At 40.5% G+C, this 14480-nt stretch overlaps 1 protein-coding gene across 5 annotated transcripts in view; it reads right to left on the reverse strand.

Moving 5' to 3' along the window:
• Positions 1-1731: 1731 nt before the first annotated feature.
• The window catches only part of VCL (vinculin), a 56125-nt gene continuing 43376 nt past the window's right edge, over positions 1732-14480 (reverse strand). For 2 of the 5 annotated variants that reach the window (XM_015288203.3, XM_040702308.2), the window contains exons 15-22: positions 13792-13900; positions 12499-12801; positions 11771-11895; positions 11249-11434; positions 8018-8224; positions 5633-5836; positions 4904-5008; positions 1732-4233 (exon numbers count right to left, since the gene is read on the reverse strand). In XM_015288203.3, coding sequence (XP_015143689.1) covers positions 4087-4233; positions 4904-5008; positions 5633-5836; positions 8018-8224; positions 11249-11434; positions 11771-11895; positions 12499-12801; positions 13792-13900 — 1386 coding nt within the window. In that variant the 3' untranslated portion in view covers positions 1732-4086. Of the gene's footprint in view, positions 4234-4903; positions 5009-5632; positions 5837-6895; positions 7173-8017; positions 8225-11248; positions 11435-11770; positions 11896-12498; positions 12802-13791; positions 13901-14480 lie in introns of those variants that run through there. The other 3 variants (NM_205441.3, XM_015288200.4, XR_005860609.2) reach the window with 2 other exon arrangements.

A 14480-nucleotide genomic window follows, 5' to 3' on the forward strand; every position in this document is an offset into this window, starting at 1 on the left:
CAGTTCAAACCATCCCTTTGGGCAGTACGTAATTCTGACTCTTGGGTTTCTCAGCTTACTGAGACTGCGATACTGGAGAATGTTTCCTTTGCTTGTTTGGCTTACAAATTGATACGTATGTGCTAGCTCTGCTTCACATGAATAATAGGAGCTACAGAAATGAAATCAGTGAATCAGTTTCAAATTTTGAGACATGAATCATTGAAAGAAAAAAGGTGTGAAACCCATCTGAAGCACAGACAGCAAACCAGTAGGAAAAGAAAAGCATCTTCTCTACTAGAAGCTTTGGCAATATCACTAGGATAAACCAGACTACAAATGTATTTTGCACTTCTGAAAGTACCGTAGATTACTACAGATACACAGGGCTCGTACAAACGAGTAGGTCTAAGAAAGCCTTCCATTTGTATAGGGCTGGTACTTAGCCTTCAAACCTACCTTTTTCAACTGGTAGAACAGCTGCCAGTTGGTTGCTGGGCCTATAGTTCTGCTCCATGTTACAGTAACCAGTATCCTTAAGCTAATGTTACTAAAAATCTTGTCTTCAGATCTGATATGTCCCAAGGCTGAGTACTGCAGCTGCTCTCTATGTTAGCAGTGCAACAGTAGCAAGATCTTTCAGAAGAGACACTGTTACTGGCAGAGATACAAAGACAACACAAATCAAAACCTGCTCTCCGGCACCACCGCTTACCTCTGTAAGCACACAGAGCTCCTGTCTCTGAAAGCCCTTTGATCCACGCTTCACAGCACAGCACCAGAAGTCTCTGTCAGCAGTGGCACTGACAGGGGAGGAGAGGGCCCTGAGCACCAAGATGGCATTCCTCAGGGAAATGTTTTTTTTGTTGTGCTGATCCTCCATTTCCCCAAACACAGGAAAGTCAACTGCACAATTTTCAGTAGCAGGGACTGCGTTCCTATCCTCCCTTCTAAAACCATCTGTACCAGCACCGGTACAGGCAGCACAGCTTAAGAAACAGAAAGATGTCACTGAGGAGCACGTAGTGCCAGCTCTTGCTCTGCCCTTCTGCAGCTGTCCAGCTCTGGGAGTGCTGCCAAAGGTGACCATCTCACAGGTTCTCACTGTTCCTCAGCCATGGAGAGAGCTCTGTTAGGAGTTCTAAGCAGTCTTTTATCTATGGTCACTGAGTCCTAGCTGCCTTCTGGCACTGCTGGGCTCTGCTCAGTCTCACACTGCCAAGAAATGTTGATTCTGCAGAGTCATTATCTGTATTCTGTGTATTCTGGGAGAAATTCTGACACAGAAGCACAGAAGGTGGTCAGAGGTACTGTGCCAGAAACAGGACTGTAATTCCTTACAGTTGCCTTTGCACTCAAGTCATTCTTACTTAGCCAAGTAGAATTCCGATTGGATGAAGTGCTGGCCAGAGCTGCAGCTCTTCCTGTACTGACAGCATCAGGCAAATGCCATTTCCAGTGCTGGGAGCCTCGGACAGCACTACTGGGACAGGTGGCCTCAGACCAGGCCCATGGAACAATTCCCACTTTCTCCCACTGGGCCACAGCTCCCACTAAGTTTTTTCAGGTGCAGTTTCACTGGCAATCAAGACAGAAACAACTGGTTTTAATCCTGTTTCAGAAACTGCACGCCCCTTTTCTGCTCAGAAAAACATTATTTTGCTGTGCTGTTTCTGCTGCTGTGCCTGTTTGCTCCTTTTGCTGCTACAACATTAGCACTGTTCCATTACCATTAATACCCACAGGCTGATGTTTATACAAATGCATTTTTATTGTTTTAACGGAACCAAAGAATAAGGTTGAAAACGTTAGACTATACATAAATGCATTCTGGTTTATAAACAAGATTTTATAGTGGTAAAACATTTCCAAGTGACATTCATGGTCTTTTTCCAATTTTTGCTGCATTTCAGGTCTAAAGACCCATAGTGTTAAAAAAAAACCCCAATAATTGCATAAGGTGAATGAGCATCTCAGCTTCTACAAAACAATTCAAGAACGTACAGCAAACATTCTGGAAGAACACCAAAGGCAACCATGATTTGTAACTCCCGCAAACATTACTCAATAAACAAAAAGTGATCTTTGGCATAAACAATCATGTATTAAAGGCATTAGTAATATTGCATTAATATCAGTCAAGCAACTAAACACTGATGCTAAAAAAAACCCGCTTGAATGGGAGTAGAGGAGTGGGAGTGTGAGGAGTACTGAAATGCAGGAAGACTATTTAGAAAATCCCTTTAAAATTACCCCTACCTATTCAGTGTTATTTACTATTAAATAGAAATTACTACATTACAATTACATTAAAGATCTGGTATAAACCGACCAAAAGCAAGACATTCAGGTTAAGGCTCTGGCACCTCTTCCTTACTCTTCCTGTTCCAAGTAATTACAGGAGGAGAATACCAAGGGAAGACCCCAAGTACCATGTGTTTCATAATACCCAGACACCAGGAGCAAACTGAAGACCAACACATGCTTTCTCTTGCTAAGGTCAGTTTGAGGCAGACGCATTAGAATCAGTTTCCCTTTTTAGATAACAGTGCAGTGGAGGGGTGGGGGGAGCAAGTCCAAGTGTAGAGTCTTACAGAGCAGCAAAGAGCAGCTGATTATTCTCTCTTCCTTTAAGCTGGGAAACATCTGCTCAGTCTGACAAGGCCACTTCAATAAAGGCTGTGCAACAATTACCAGCAATTAAAAATGAACAGGGTCTCAGGAAGTCTGTGCTGATGTGGGCAGAAGTTTGCAAGTGCTCCTTGCAAAAAGTACAGTGACCCATTCTAAAACAGTAATTCCAAATGCCAAAAGAGACTATGGAGCAATAAAAAGTACATATAGGAAGGCTTGTTAGATTATGTAAGGATAAAAATATTTGGAGCCTGTTTCCTCCAGAGTGCGTTTTGTCTACAAAAGCCTAAGTAACACATGGTTCAATTTACTAAGACTTGAAAAAGCTTTCAAACTTCCTAACTCCAACTATGATAAAACCAGTACAAATATCTGGGGACACTGAGCATTAGGAACTGCTGCTCACTGGCAGCCATTGGGCTACCTGAGGAGCTTCCCAACTCTGTGGTACCTGGGCCTTCAGAAAGCTTAAGCAATACTATTGCACTGTTGGAAGCAAGAGCAGTGAGTCAGAACATCTTCTGAGGGTAATAAGCTTTATCTTTTACTTTCCATCTCGAGTGGCTAGAATAATATGAGATGCAAAGAAGAGAAATTATGACGACATGCCTTGCGCTCACTTGGCTTTCCAAAAGGAAGGAGCCAGCGTGTGATGTTTTCTGGTTCTGGACACAGCTAGATTCAAAGAACCAGGATTTTTCAGTTCAGTACATCACTAAATAGAGCAAGAAGGAGAGGTGCACAATTTAAGGCCTCCAGCTGACAACAGTGTGCCACTGACATTCACCAGAAGCATCTCGGTACAGTACACAAGTTCTGAAATGCTACCTACAGGGTGACAGGAGGGTGACAGACAGCTCCAGTTTTTATTCAGGTCCTTTTTCACCAAGCAAAAGTCAACAAAATAATTAATATATATAATTTCAGCAATGGGATTTTAATCTTCATTTTACAGCTGCTTGCCCCCTCCCATCCCTTTTTTTCCTTTTTAAAAATCCAAACCTTCTACCACTTCTGAACCATTTAAAGAGCCAATTAAAAGCCTGCTGAAAAGTTGAGCGTTTATACACCAAAGATTTCCTTAAGTCACTGCCAACTAACACTGTTAGTGTCCCAGACTCTCAACACGAGCTTTAAGTGAGGTCTATGTAATATACCATCATATGGAAACTACTGGAATATGCAGTGCATAAATGAAATGTGCTTCTGGGATTACAGACTTCAAGAAAATTCTTCAAAAGATAAAAAAAGATAAGAACTGTCTATTATCAGAAAGAATTTTGAGGTGTTTGATATCAAACAAGTTCCAAAGATACTTTAAATGCATTCTCTTACAATTCACACCCTTAGAATGGGGCATTAGCATAAGCTAATTTTAAGCTTATGTATACAGCACCTTCTGCTGTTAATAAATCTCTTCCATTTCCAAAAAAAAGGCCTTTTATGTTACAGAAGACAATGCTTATGTGGTGTTTACTGATACCATGGGGTCTTTCTGACCCAGCGCAGAGTGAATCCGGCATCTGTTCTTATCTTAATGGATGCTGCTTCAGCTTCTCTCACAGTTTCCTTCACAGACTGCATGAGGTTCTGGGCGTTATGAACCAACATCTCAGTTGCCTGGAAAAAGAAAACAAACATTATTAGGAAATAGCATGTTCGTAACAGTGGGATGGAAACTCAATATGCACAGTAGTTCCCCCAGTACAACATTTTTAAGGCAGCTTACTGCTGAAAAATAAATTATACTGCTACTCAAGCGACAGCTGACCCCCAACAGTACTTTCCTGCTCATCACTACGCATTGAAAGTCTGAATAAAAGCTCAATTTTTCAAAGCTGAATAATCTCTCAGAAGGCAAAAAACTACAGGATTCCAGGATTCCAGCTGAAAACTCTGCGTTTAGAAGCCAACAAAAGTGTAAAACAAATACTCTAGATGATGTCGGGAAGTATTTTCACGACAATCCGCTCGGGGGCGCTATTACTCCGCCGGCGTTAAACCTGCTGCGGTGTCAGCTAGCGGCTCTTCCGCTGACTCGCTTCTGGAAGGAAGGGTAAGCCGTTTGTATACAAATGTGAACCAGAACAATTGTTTTGCTCGGGGAGAAGTAACGTTCCTTTATTCAACTGTAGCTTTTGAAGCAGCAACCAACGCGTTTTCCTTACTAAGCACCTGAGGGAGGCTTCTTAACACTGAGTTCTCAGAACACATCTGCTTCAGTGTGGTTTCTTTTTCCCCGTAACACTGATCAGCAGCTCCACCTCCCGTCAATTTTTACACCTCTTACCTGTTCTGATTCTTCATCGCTGATGTTAGTCCTGCCCAGCATGGTAGCTTTCACTGTGGAAAGAATTTTGAGCTGCGTGCTGATGGTTGGGATTCGCTCACAGACCTGAAGAATAGGGATAAAAAAATGTTTCACATTGTAGACCCAACTGATTCAGTTTTTCTTCCCTTTAGACTAATTCTTTGGTTTTCCTTTACTGTTCCATAAGGAATAAAAGCATAGAGGGGACCCAATAACTTTCAAGACTTTCAGACAAATACAGGTAAGGTAACTGAACATCTTATTTTAGTGGCTTTGAGAATTTCCCTGGAGAACTACATTCCTTTTTCCTCTAAACATTCCTCAGGCTCTACCCAGACCTGGGAACGGAAGGACATCCATCTGTCTGTCTGAGAGTGAAAGAAAAACTGAGCAGTGTTACATTGCTGCTGCTATTCTTTGACACAATAGGAAAGAGTAGATGAAATACAAAGCGATGCAGAAAAGGGAGAGAGCAGTGCTTCTAACAGTACTTTTCAAAACCTCAGACATGAGCATCTTGCACTCACCTGCAAACTGATCTGACTTGACAAAATATGCACCACTATGGCATCTAAAAACACACGTGGCTTGTGAAGTTCTGCCAAGTGGCAAGGGAAGACACCTGTGTTTTACTGCAACACCTCCTCTGCTCACAGATGGTAAGAGAAGAACAAAGTACTTTAAGGTGCTTATAAGGCAACTCATTACCTGTAAGAGGTTTGTTCTAATGCGTTTATCAGTACATTGCTTGGCCACCTCTTTGGCCAATCGAGTGACTTCATCCGATGCCTTAGCAATATCTTTTGCACACTGGATGAGGGCACGCTTGTTTCCGCTGCCTCCTCGCACCAGGCGTGACATCTCAGCCATGAGCAGCGCCATTCGTTTAGCAGCAGCAATGATGTCGTTACCCTGAAGAGAACAGCAGCAGTCAGTGTTTGTGTCAGGAAGGCGGCTTCCCAAAAGTCACACCTGAGCAGCCTACATTCTGGCAGCAACCCTTTCGGGAAGTCAAGGACGGAAGAACCATTGTGAACACAGAAGAGGTTTCTTCAAGGAACAGGGAAGATCTGCCCTGATTATCTACTTATGGTATTCTTTACTTCCTAAGACTCAGGAAAAAAGTTTGCTACTAAACTGGAAAAAAAAAACGCAGTGATGAAGTGTTAGTTTGTCCATGGAATAGGAGGTTCTGCTCTGCTGGTTATATTCTAAGGTAAAGCATGTTATTAGCATTTGAAATTCCATGCCTCAATAAGGGGAGCAAGGGAGCTGTTTTTTTCAAGAGTGCTGAGCACCTCATTAAACCAAATGGCACTGATTTGCTTACACAGTTGAGCATCACGTTTCCACTGGCATCTGAAACTGAAGTTGTTCAGGTATATCTGTGCTGCTACCTTGCTATATTGCTGACAAGTAAATGGAAGACAACCTGTAACAAAGGTTTGCCACAGGTAGCGTGGAAATGAGATGCAATATTATTGCTGGGCGTTTCCAAGTTATTTCTTGAAAACCGTTATTGCTTTATGAGTTCTCTCCCTTCAAAATAAAACTTCTAGGAGAGAATAACTTGTAGCTTAAAAGATAATCTCTGGTGTTATTAAAAATCAGATTTCTTGTGTTCATTATATCAAACTAAGTCACAAAAATACTTCTAGTATCTGCAACGTGGGAATTAAATACCAAAACTAAACCAAAGCAAAAACGCTTCTCATACACTGTTCCAGAGAGAAACCTACTGAAAAAAGAAGTCCGGAGTTATCGATTGTTAATAGTCTGTTAGTACATTTAGGTTCACCTTCATGAGAAGTTGTTAGACAAACGTGAAACAGAGTGCCATGATGCATTCCTACTGTGTGGATGAAGTATTAGCAGAGTGATTTAAAGTATTAGCACACACGTTCTTCAGTGCAGTTTCACAATGAATGACCAATGAAGACCACAGCAAGAAGAACACAGTGAGAACCCAACTGTTTTCTCTGTCCTTTGCACAGATTTCCATGACTCACTACTTGTCAATTGAAGAAGATATCTGAAACACGTCATTAAATGTGGCACAGATAGGCGTGACACAAAAAGCTGAGCTATTCGTTACCGTGACCTAATATCTAATCTGTTTGCTAGTATAACCAGTTAGGATGCAAGTGACACAACACAAAGCTTTTCCATGTTTTCACGCAGGAGGATCAAGAAATTAGGACCAGTGTCATTTACGAAGCCCTCTAACAAGTTATCCAAGCATCAGAATCTGAAAAGGACAAGAACATTTTAAAGCCCTTTTTATTAAAAATAGCTTCATATATCTATATATACATATACACACACACACACCCCCCTAACCTTTGTTACGGAACACCAACCTTTTTTCTTTTTGTGGCATGCTATAAAAAGTGACACGTCTTGCAACCATTTGTGCTCAGACAGAAGAAACAGGCTACTTGTGAATGCCTGAACCCCGTGTTAGATGTCCATTGGTTTCATACAAACAATCTCAATTCAGCAGATGGCAGCATTCAGTGCAGCTTCTTCAGAAAAGAATTCTCTCAAAAGCAGCATTTGCAATACAGCCAAGTGCAAGCCAGCAGACAGTCAGTCCTCTTCAGTACACACTGCCATACAAAGCCATTCCTTGTTCGAGGGTATTTTAATTGATGGCACCAATGGAGGCAAAGCACAACAGACACGTTAAATGACTTCTTGAACGCTGTGTACACTGCTGTATCCGGAAGTCATTAAGAAACCATGAACGATGGCTTCCTAGGTAGCCCACGTTAATGTAGAAAGAAAAGGAGGGAGGAAAGATAAGCCCTGTTTACAAATTTGAGAACTGCTGTAACAAAGAAGGACAGGCAGATGCAAAGAGAGAAGAAGCCTTTTAATATTAATAAGTGACCCAAATCAAGCTTCAGTCTGGCACTGACAGACAGATCTAGCAAACTTGTGAAGCCACTCTCAGTCCTTAAGATGAAGTGCAGGCAAATGTTTTCATTCAGAATGACGGGACCCAGCAGGGATCAAGAGTGATGCAAATGTGTCAGCGTTCCAAATGGCTGGATGCACACAGATCAGTCCCCGGGGGAGACTCAGGAGTACCTTACTAGACCACTTGGTTGCTTCCCGATGCAGAGACTGAGCAGCAGCCAGAATGGGCTGGTTAACAGGCTGATTGGTTGGCATTAACAGCAGCTCAGGCTCGTAATCATCTTCAATGTCAGAGGGGAGACTGAATTCAACATCTGCATCATCCTCCTCATCTATATCTACACCAGCCTCAGCCGCTTCATTAATCACAGTCACAGGCTTTGCAGGTGGCAGCAAGGGTGGAGAAACAGGGGACAGTTAGTACGAGAAGCAGAATTTGGTAGAAGAGCATGAACTGAGCTGTTTTAGTGACCAAAACATCCTCTTGGTCTCTCCGTATCTGATAGGACAGCTCTAGGATCAGGTCAGAGGGAGGAGGGGAAGGAATACAAGATTAGCAGAAGGAAACAAACATTTCACCTGTGTATCAAAGTCACCAAACAAATTAAGTAACAATTCAAAGATGCAGCAACATTTTTCAACTCAGCATACAGCTTCTACACACAGAGGCTGATTTTCAAAACAACATTTTTCTGGCAAGACAATGGTGAAATGAATGGATTTTCTGTTTTAATGAAAGCCATTTCACTGGCTAGAAGCAGGCACAGCAGCTGATGACTGTGGCATTTGTGCAGACAGAAAGCACGTATGGATGCTCCTTCACACAGACGTAAGTAAGAGGTAGCAGCAGGAGCACAGAAAAACCACTGACACTGTGTGGCTGTCAAGGAAAAAAAGGTGGAGTATAGAAAAGGGAAGGACTGCAGGTAACGTGAAAATGAACAAAACCAGGTCATGAAAAGAGATGATACTGAATGTTGTGAATGACATTAATATTACAGTTCTTAAAAGGAGACTGAAACAGAATTAGTAAATTAGGAGATTATGAAGCATATGATACTGTTTTGCCACAATATGTTGTATCCATTACCTTTTAAAATAAAGATGATCTACGCAAATATATTCCATTAAAAGTAGATCACAAAGATGAAGTAACAGTAGTGTAACAGTACAGGCATTTATAATATAGCAGTATTTTAACAAAAAAGACACTCTAACACATTGACTAACTTCAATTCTTTGACTGTATTATACAAAACAACCCTTACCAAAGTCTATACATTTGCAACTGAGTTTTGCTTGAGGTCTGCTTTGTTATCCAAAGACACCTACAGCAGCAGAAACACGCCGAAGTTTTAGAAGGAACAAGTTTTATCATCTGTATACTGCCAAATTGACTCAACTTTGAAGACTTAGAAATGAGGGATACTCGAAGTTTTTCACTGGTTTGATACTTAAATCTAAGGTAGGTTTGACACAGGAGCTTAAATAAGCAAATAAAACTTCATTCTCTCCTTCAAGGAAAAGAGGGAGAAAGGCAATGGAATCTAAAGCAACAGATGCTTTTTAGTTTGTGCTCCATGAGAGAACGAAGCCTGGAATCTCCTCTGTGAAAAGGAGTTCTTTGGGAAGGAGAAGAAATGAACTGCGCCTCTTAGAGGAATGAAAAATGCTACTATTTGCTTTTGAAGGCTACCTCCTTACCCTCCCATAAGCCTGCAACATCAGTGAGGCAATGTAAATGAATAATGAAGCAGAAGGCAGCTGACAGTCTTTTGCCATTCAGCATGAGGCAAGACACTGTTTCTGTCTTTCCAAGTCTAACCTATATCCCTTAGCAGCAGTGGCCATCAGTCCCTCTTTCACCCAGTAAAGATATGGCTTAAACTATAAACATGGTTTTAATCTTCTCATCTTCTGTCCCTTTATAACTACTCGTAAAACTATTTAAAAACCTGGACTGCATGTGCCAAATTGTTACTGACAAAGTGTCAAACAAGAGTGCCACTACGTCCTTCCCCAAAACATACTGGCCGAGTAACTGTATCTTTACTGCCAAAATGGACATCTAAAAAGTATTAGAAGGACAAACGTTGGGGTACTTTACTGGTTTTGTTGGTCTCAACTGTTAACAGCAATGAAAATAGTTTCATGATCCAAAGGCACTATGATTAGAGCCCTTTCACAACCAGCAGCAAGGTTTTTGGTCTGCTGCCTTGTTTTTATATGTAAATATTTTAATAGATGCATTATTTAATTTCTACATACTGTAATGTGTATATACATGTGATTTAGCACATATAGTAACAAAGGCTCTTTATTTTTGGTGTGTGAGTTTGTTTGTCTTATTTTTTAACCTGCTATATATTGTTAGGTTACCCATTTGGAGATTGCAGCTTCAGAACACTGAGAAAGCTGAAATTATTTTCAGACTCAGAACTACTTTGTGAGACCACCAGTATGTTACAGTCTAACCCCTTCAGAATATAAAAGTGTATGGGGTACAGCCTGAAGTACCAGCAAAGTACGAGCATTTCATTTTAAGAAAAAGGCTTAAACAATTCTGCAGGATTTTTTCCATCTGGACTTTCAAAGCATTACGTTTTTTATGCATATTCAGTTGAAGCTGATTCTGTAAAGATCAGAGATTCTCTCCCCATTCACCACAGAGATGGGTGGAAGAAAAAATAAAAGGAGGTCTTAAGAGCAAAATTTTGACCATAAAGTTATGCCTGCAGAAAGCTGCTACTCTCAAGTTCTCAGATGCCACCAGAGAAAAATACAGCTTTTACAAGTTGCATTTGCACTTATGGGAATGAGAAAGACTTTAGTCTGCTTTGTCATAGCACTGAACTTTTAATAACATTAAGGATTTTGGCCTTGATTGTGAATGACTCAACAAAAAGAAAGGAGACCAGACTGCCTATACAGAGCCCCTTTTTTGACCTACAGTGCATCAGATTAACTGCAAAGTAACTTGCAGCTCATAACATAAACCAACTCCTAATTTCTGCAGCTGGTGGCTGCAGAATTCATGCAGATTTCCTGAAAGGAATTAAACAAAGCAATCAGCTTGTTAACCTAGAAAGGCACAAGCAGCAGTGACTGTCTAGCAATACTAGTGCTAAGGATCACAAACAGCTTAATACATTTATGTTCACAGAGGTGTGATAATAAGCATTCTATCATCTATCATTCTATGATTCATGAGTAGCCAATTGTACCTGTAGTTCACTCTAAATATGTAAAGGTTTCCAATTCCTCCTCCAACTGCAATGTTTTTACTATTTGGTCTATCTAAGACTATTCTCTGCATTGAGGCAACTGACAATGGACCAAACTAACACACTGATCCAACATGAATTTTTTTTTGCCCAGAATACACATGTAACAATTTCTTACCTTGCTAGACCATTTCCGAGCCTCGTCATGCAACTGCCTAGCAGCCATCATCATGGGCTGATTAATAGCTTCTCCTGCTTTCTGCTCTGGGAATTCCTCATCTTTTTCTTCAGGGGGTGGTGGTCTGGGTGGGGGAACCTCACCTTCTGGAAGTGGTGGTTTTGGAGGAGCAAGCTCATCAGTCAGCTAAGGAGGGTAGAAATCTTGGTCAGTGCAACGAAAGAGTACAAAGATTAAGCACTGTGTGTCAAGGCAGGACAAGATGGCATAAGCTCATACTTCATTTTCGCTTTTCAAGTGCTCCCTGTTTAAGGAAACACCGTGTTCTAATATCTTCTTTCAAATTTTGGACTAGTTGGGTTTCTTTTACTCTCTGTTTTAAGACTTCTGGCTACATTCATATGTGGCTGGCAGGTTGATGTGTTTTATTTCTAAGAATTAAGAAATTTATTCAAGAAATTTCATCATGCAGTCTGCACTTCGTCAGTGACAACAGAGTATTACAGATTTTGTGGCACTTACATGGAGATGCTCGAGGTCAGGAGGAGGAGGGGGAAAGTCTGGCTCCTGAGGCTGAAAGGCTTCTCTGACTTTGGCCACAGCTCCCAGAATCCTGTATCCAGAATCCAAGAAACTCTTCTGCAAACCTGAATAAAAATCCCATTCCCAGATTAACAGCATTCTACAATATTTAGAGCTGCAACACTAGCCAAAAGTATACTTCTATAAGGTACTACACAGAGTACACAGATATATCTAAAAAATGAACAACTTAAAAACTATCAAGATGTTCATGCTTGATTTTCGTATTTGTAATATTAGTATCATATTTATAAAATACATAAAATAAAACTTAGGCTGACTAACAGTAACTATCAACAGCCAAAGTAATTCCCTAATCAACTTACAGAATATAAAATATTAAGTAATATTTTCCTTATACGTGCATTGATTCGAGTATATATATACTGATAATAAGAAATACTTGTTTCTGACAAAGATCATGAAATCATGTAATCAACCAGAATGCTGAATCCTTTTCCCCTGAACATGGCAGAGGTCTTCATTGCATTTAAAAAGAGCAGGATCCAGCAGTTAATGGTGTGATGCTGATCTCACCAGTTTGGAATTTAAGCATACAGAATTTCCATAATAGGAGATTCTTAGCCGTACAAGACAAAACAAGCACTACTTCACATCATCTTCCACCAGTAAAAAATACATCTGAAATCAGCTGACTGAATCCTTACCAGGATCAGAGATATTTCCTGCTACAGCTTTAGCATCCATTACCATCGGTGATATGGTTTTGCTCAGCTCATCAGAAGCTGCTTTAACAGCCTCCCTGAATTTAGGGTCTTCTGAATTTTCAACCTCCCGTTTTGCCACAAGCAGGATGCGGTTCGCTCGTCTAGCAATGCTGGTGGCTCCAGCTACCAGCATCTGAGGTTGCATATTGGCCATTGCAACTTTACATTTATCAAGATCCTTCTTAATAGCCTCTTCTGATGCATCCAACAGAGACTTGGTATCGATGGCCTCATCCACCAGCCCTAGAATATAAGTTGAAAACATTAATATTCCAGTTTCAACTCTGGAAAGAGATATTTGGTATTCCTGAGACTGGTTACTTTTCTGGTTGTTAACATTTCCAAAATGAGGAATGGGGAAGAGCATAAGAGGGCATGAAAAACCAGACCAAACATTTTGCTGCTGTTGCACTTCTGATGACATAAGGTACCTCCAGCACTGTAACTGTGGTCAGGCTTGCACCCACTAACAACACCCTAAACTCTTGCTTATTTATCATGGAATGTTACTTTTATGAAGAACTCATTTAAGTGGTATACACAATAGCATTACCTTCCTTCCAAATTTCTTTACATACATTCAACAATTTTGTACTTTTCTTGCTCATACAAAAGGAAAGATTCCTCTGGCTGTGCTTTAACTTAAGGGTGAAGCATAGTGACAAAGCAGCAAAATTTTTAATTTTCAGAAGTTAATTGTGGAGATAGACAAGGATGCAGCACATACAGTGAGGACAAAGTATTTTGTCAGCAGCGCAATGCAAGGATCTAAACTTCAGGACTGAAACCTTTAAGTGTCTCAGAAAGACACTGTAGATTAGGAGCCTTCTTTTATTCACTTTTTCCATCAAGATATAACAACTTTGAACATGCTTTCTTCCCCTGCCCGTCAATTTTCTGTCCTCATTCAACACACCCAGATCAGGCAGCAAGAAAATCCTCAATTTGCTACAGTGATATGTCGTTGCTAGAAGCACACAAGGTATCCTATTTTTCCCAGGAGAGAACTATAGCCCAACTTACTCCCCCTCACTTCCCAGAATCAACATTCATAAAGCAAGCTATTTTACTTATGCTGTAGCATGCTGCACACACAACTCTGGGAGTCAGACAGCACATTTCCACTTCTCTCAATGAATTTTTGTTCACTGATTACTTCCATGTGTCCTCAACCCAAACAGAAAGGATAAGCGAAGTACAAGTATCATCTTCAACAAGAAAGCCTTCTTTTACCTGTCATCTTTTCTACATTATCAATCCATTGGTTTTTCATTGTCTCAAAATGCTCATAAGCAGCTTGATTTCCAGGATTTCTCAGGAGGATTCGAGCAGCCGATACTACCTGCCAACAGAAAGTGTTGTCAATTCTGAAAATATCAGTATTTAGAAGACATCATAAACATTCCTGAAAATGAATTTGTTTTAGTACTGAATGTATAGCTCACTTGTAATTCCAGTTCATCACCTATCTGCTTAAAAATTTTCAATGCTTCTGAAATTTATGATAGAGATACTTCTCTAGAACTTCAATTACTTGCTTATACACCAAAAAGTGTTTTATCATTTACAACCAGTTCTTGACAGCACTGAAGTACAACACTTAAGACAAACTCACTAATGAACAAGTTCTAGATAGAAGCTTAACTCAGAAAGTAAAATAAGTAGAAAAAGTGCTTTTTACATCATTTATTACGGCTCAGTGTAACTATTTCAAGTTAAGTTACTAATGCTTCTGCCCAAAAGTTGAAGACTAGGACGTAGCACTTTATCACCTCGTCCTACCTGGTAGGATTACAAGCATTTGCCATTTCCCCTTTCAGAAAGTCAGCACTACGTTCTTTGCTGCCACTGAGATCTTACTCTGGTAGTAGAAGCATGTGGAAAGTTCCACCCATGTCCTTTCCTATCTTCATAATAGCATT

Source organism: Gallus gallus, chromosome 6 (genome assembly GCF_016699485.2).
Source record: "Gallus gallus isolate bGalGal1 chromosome 6, bGalGal1.mat.broiler.GRCg7b, whole genome shotgun sequence".
Lineage (NCBI taxonomy): Eukaryota > Metazoa > Chordata > Aves > Galliformes > Phasianidae > Gallus > Gallus gallus.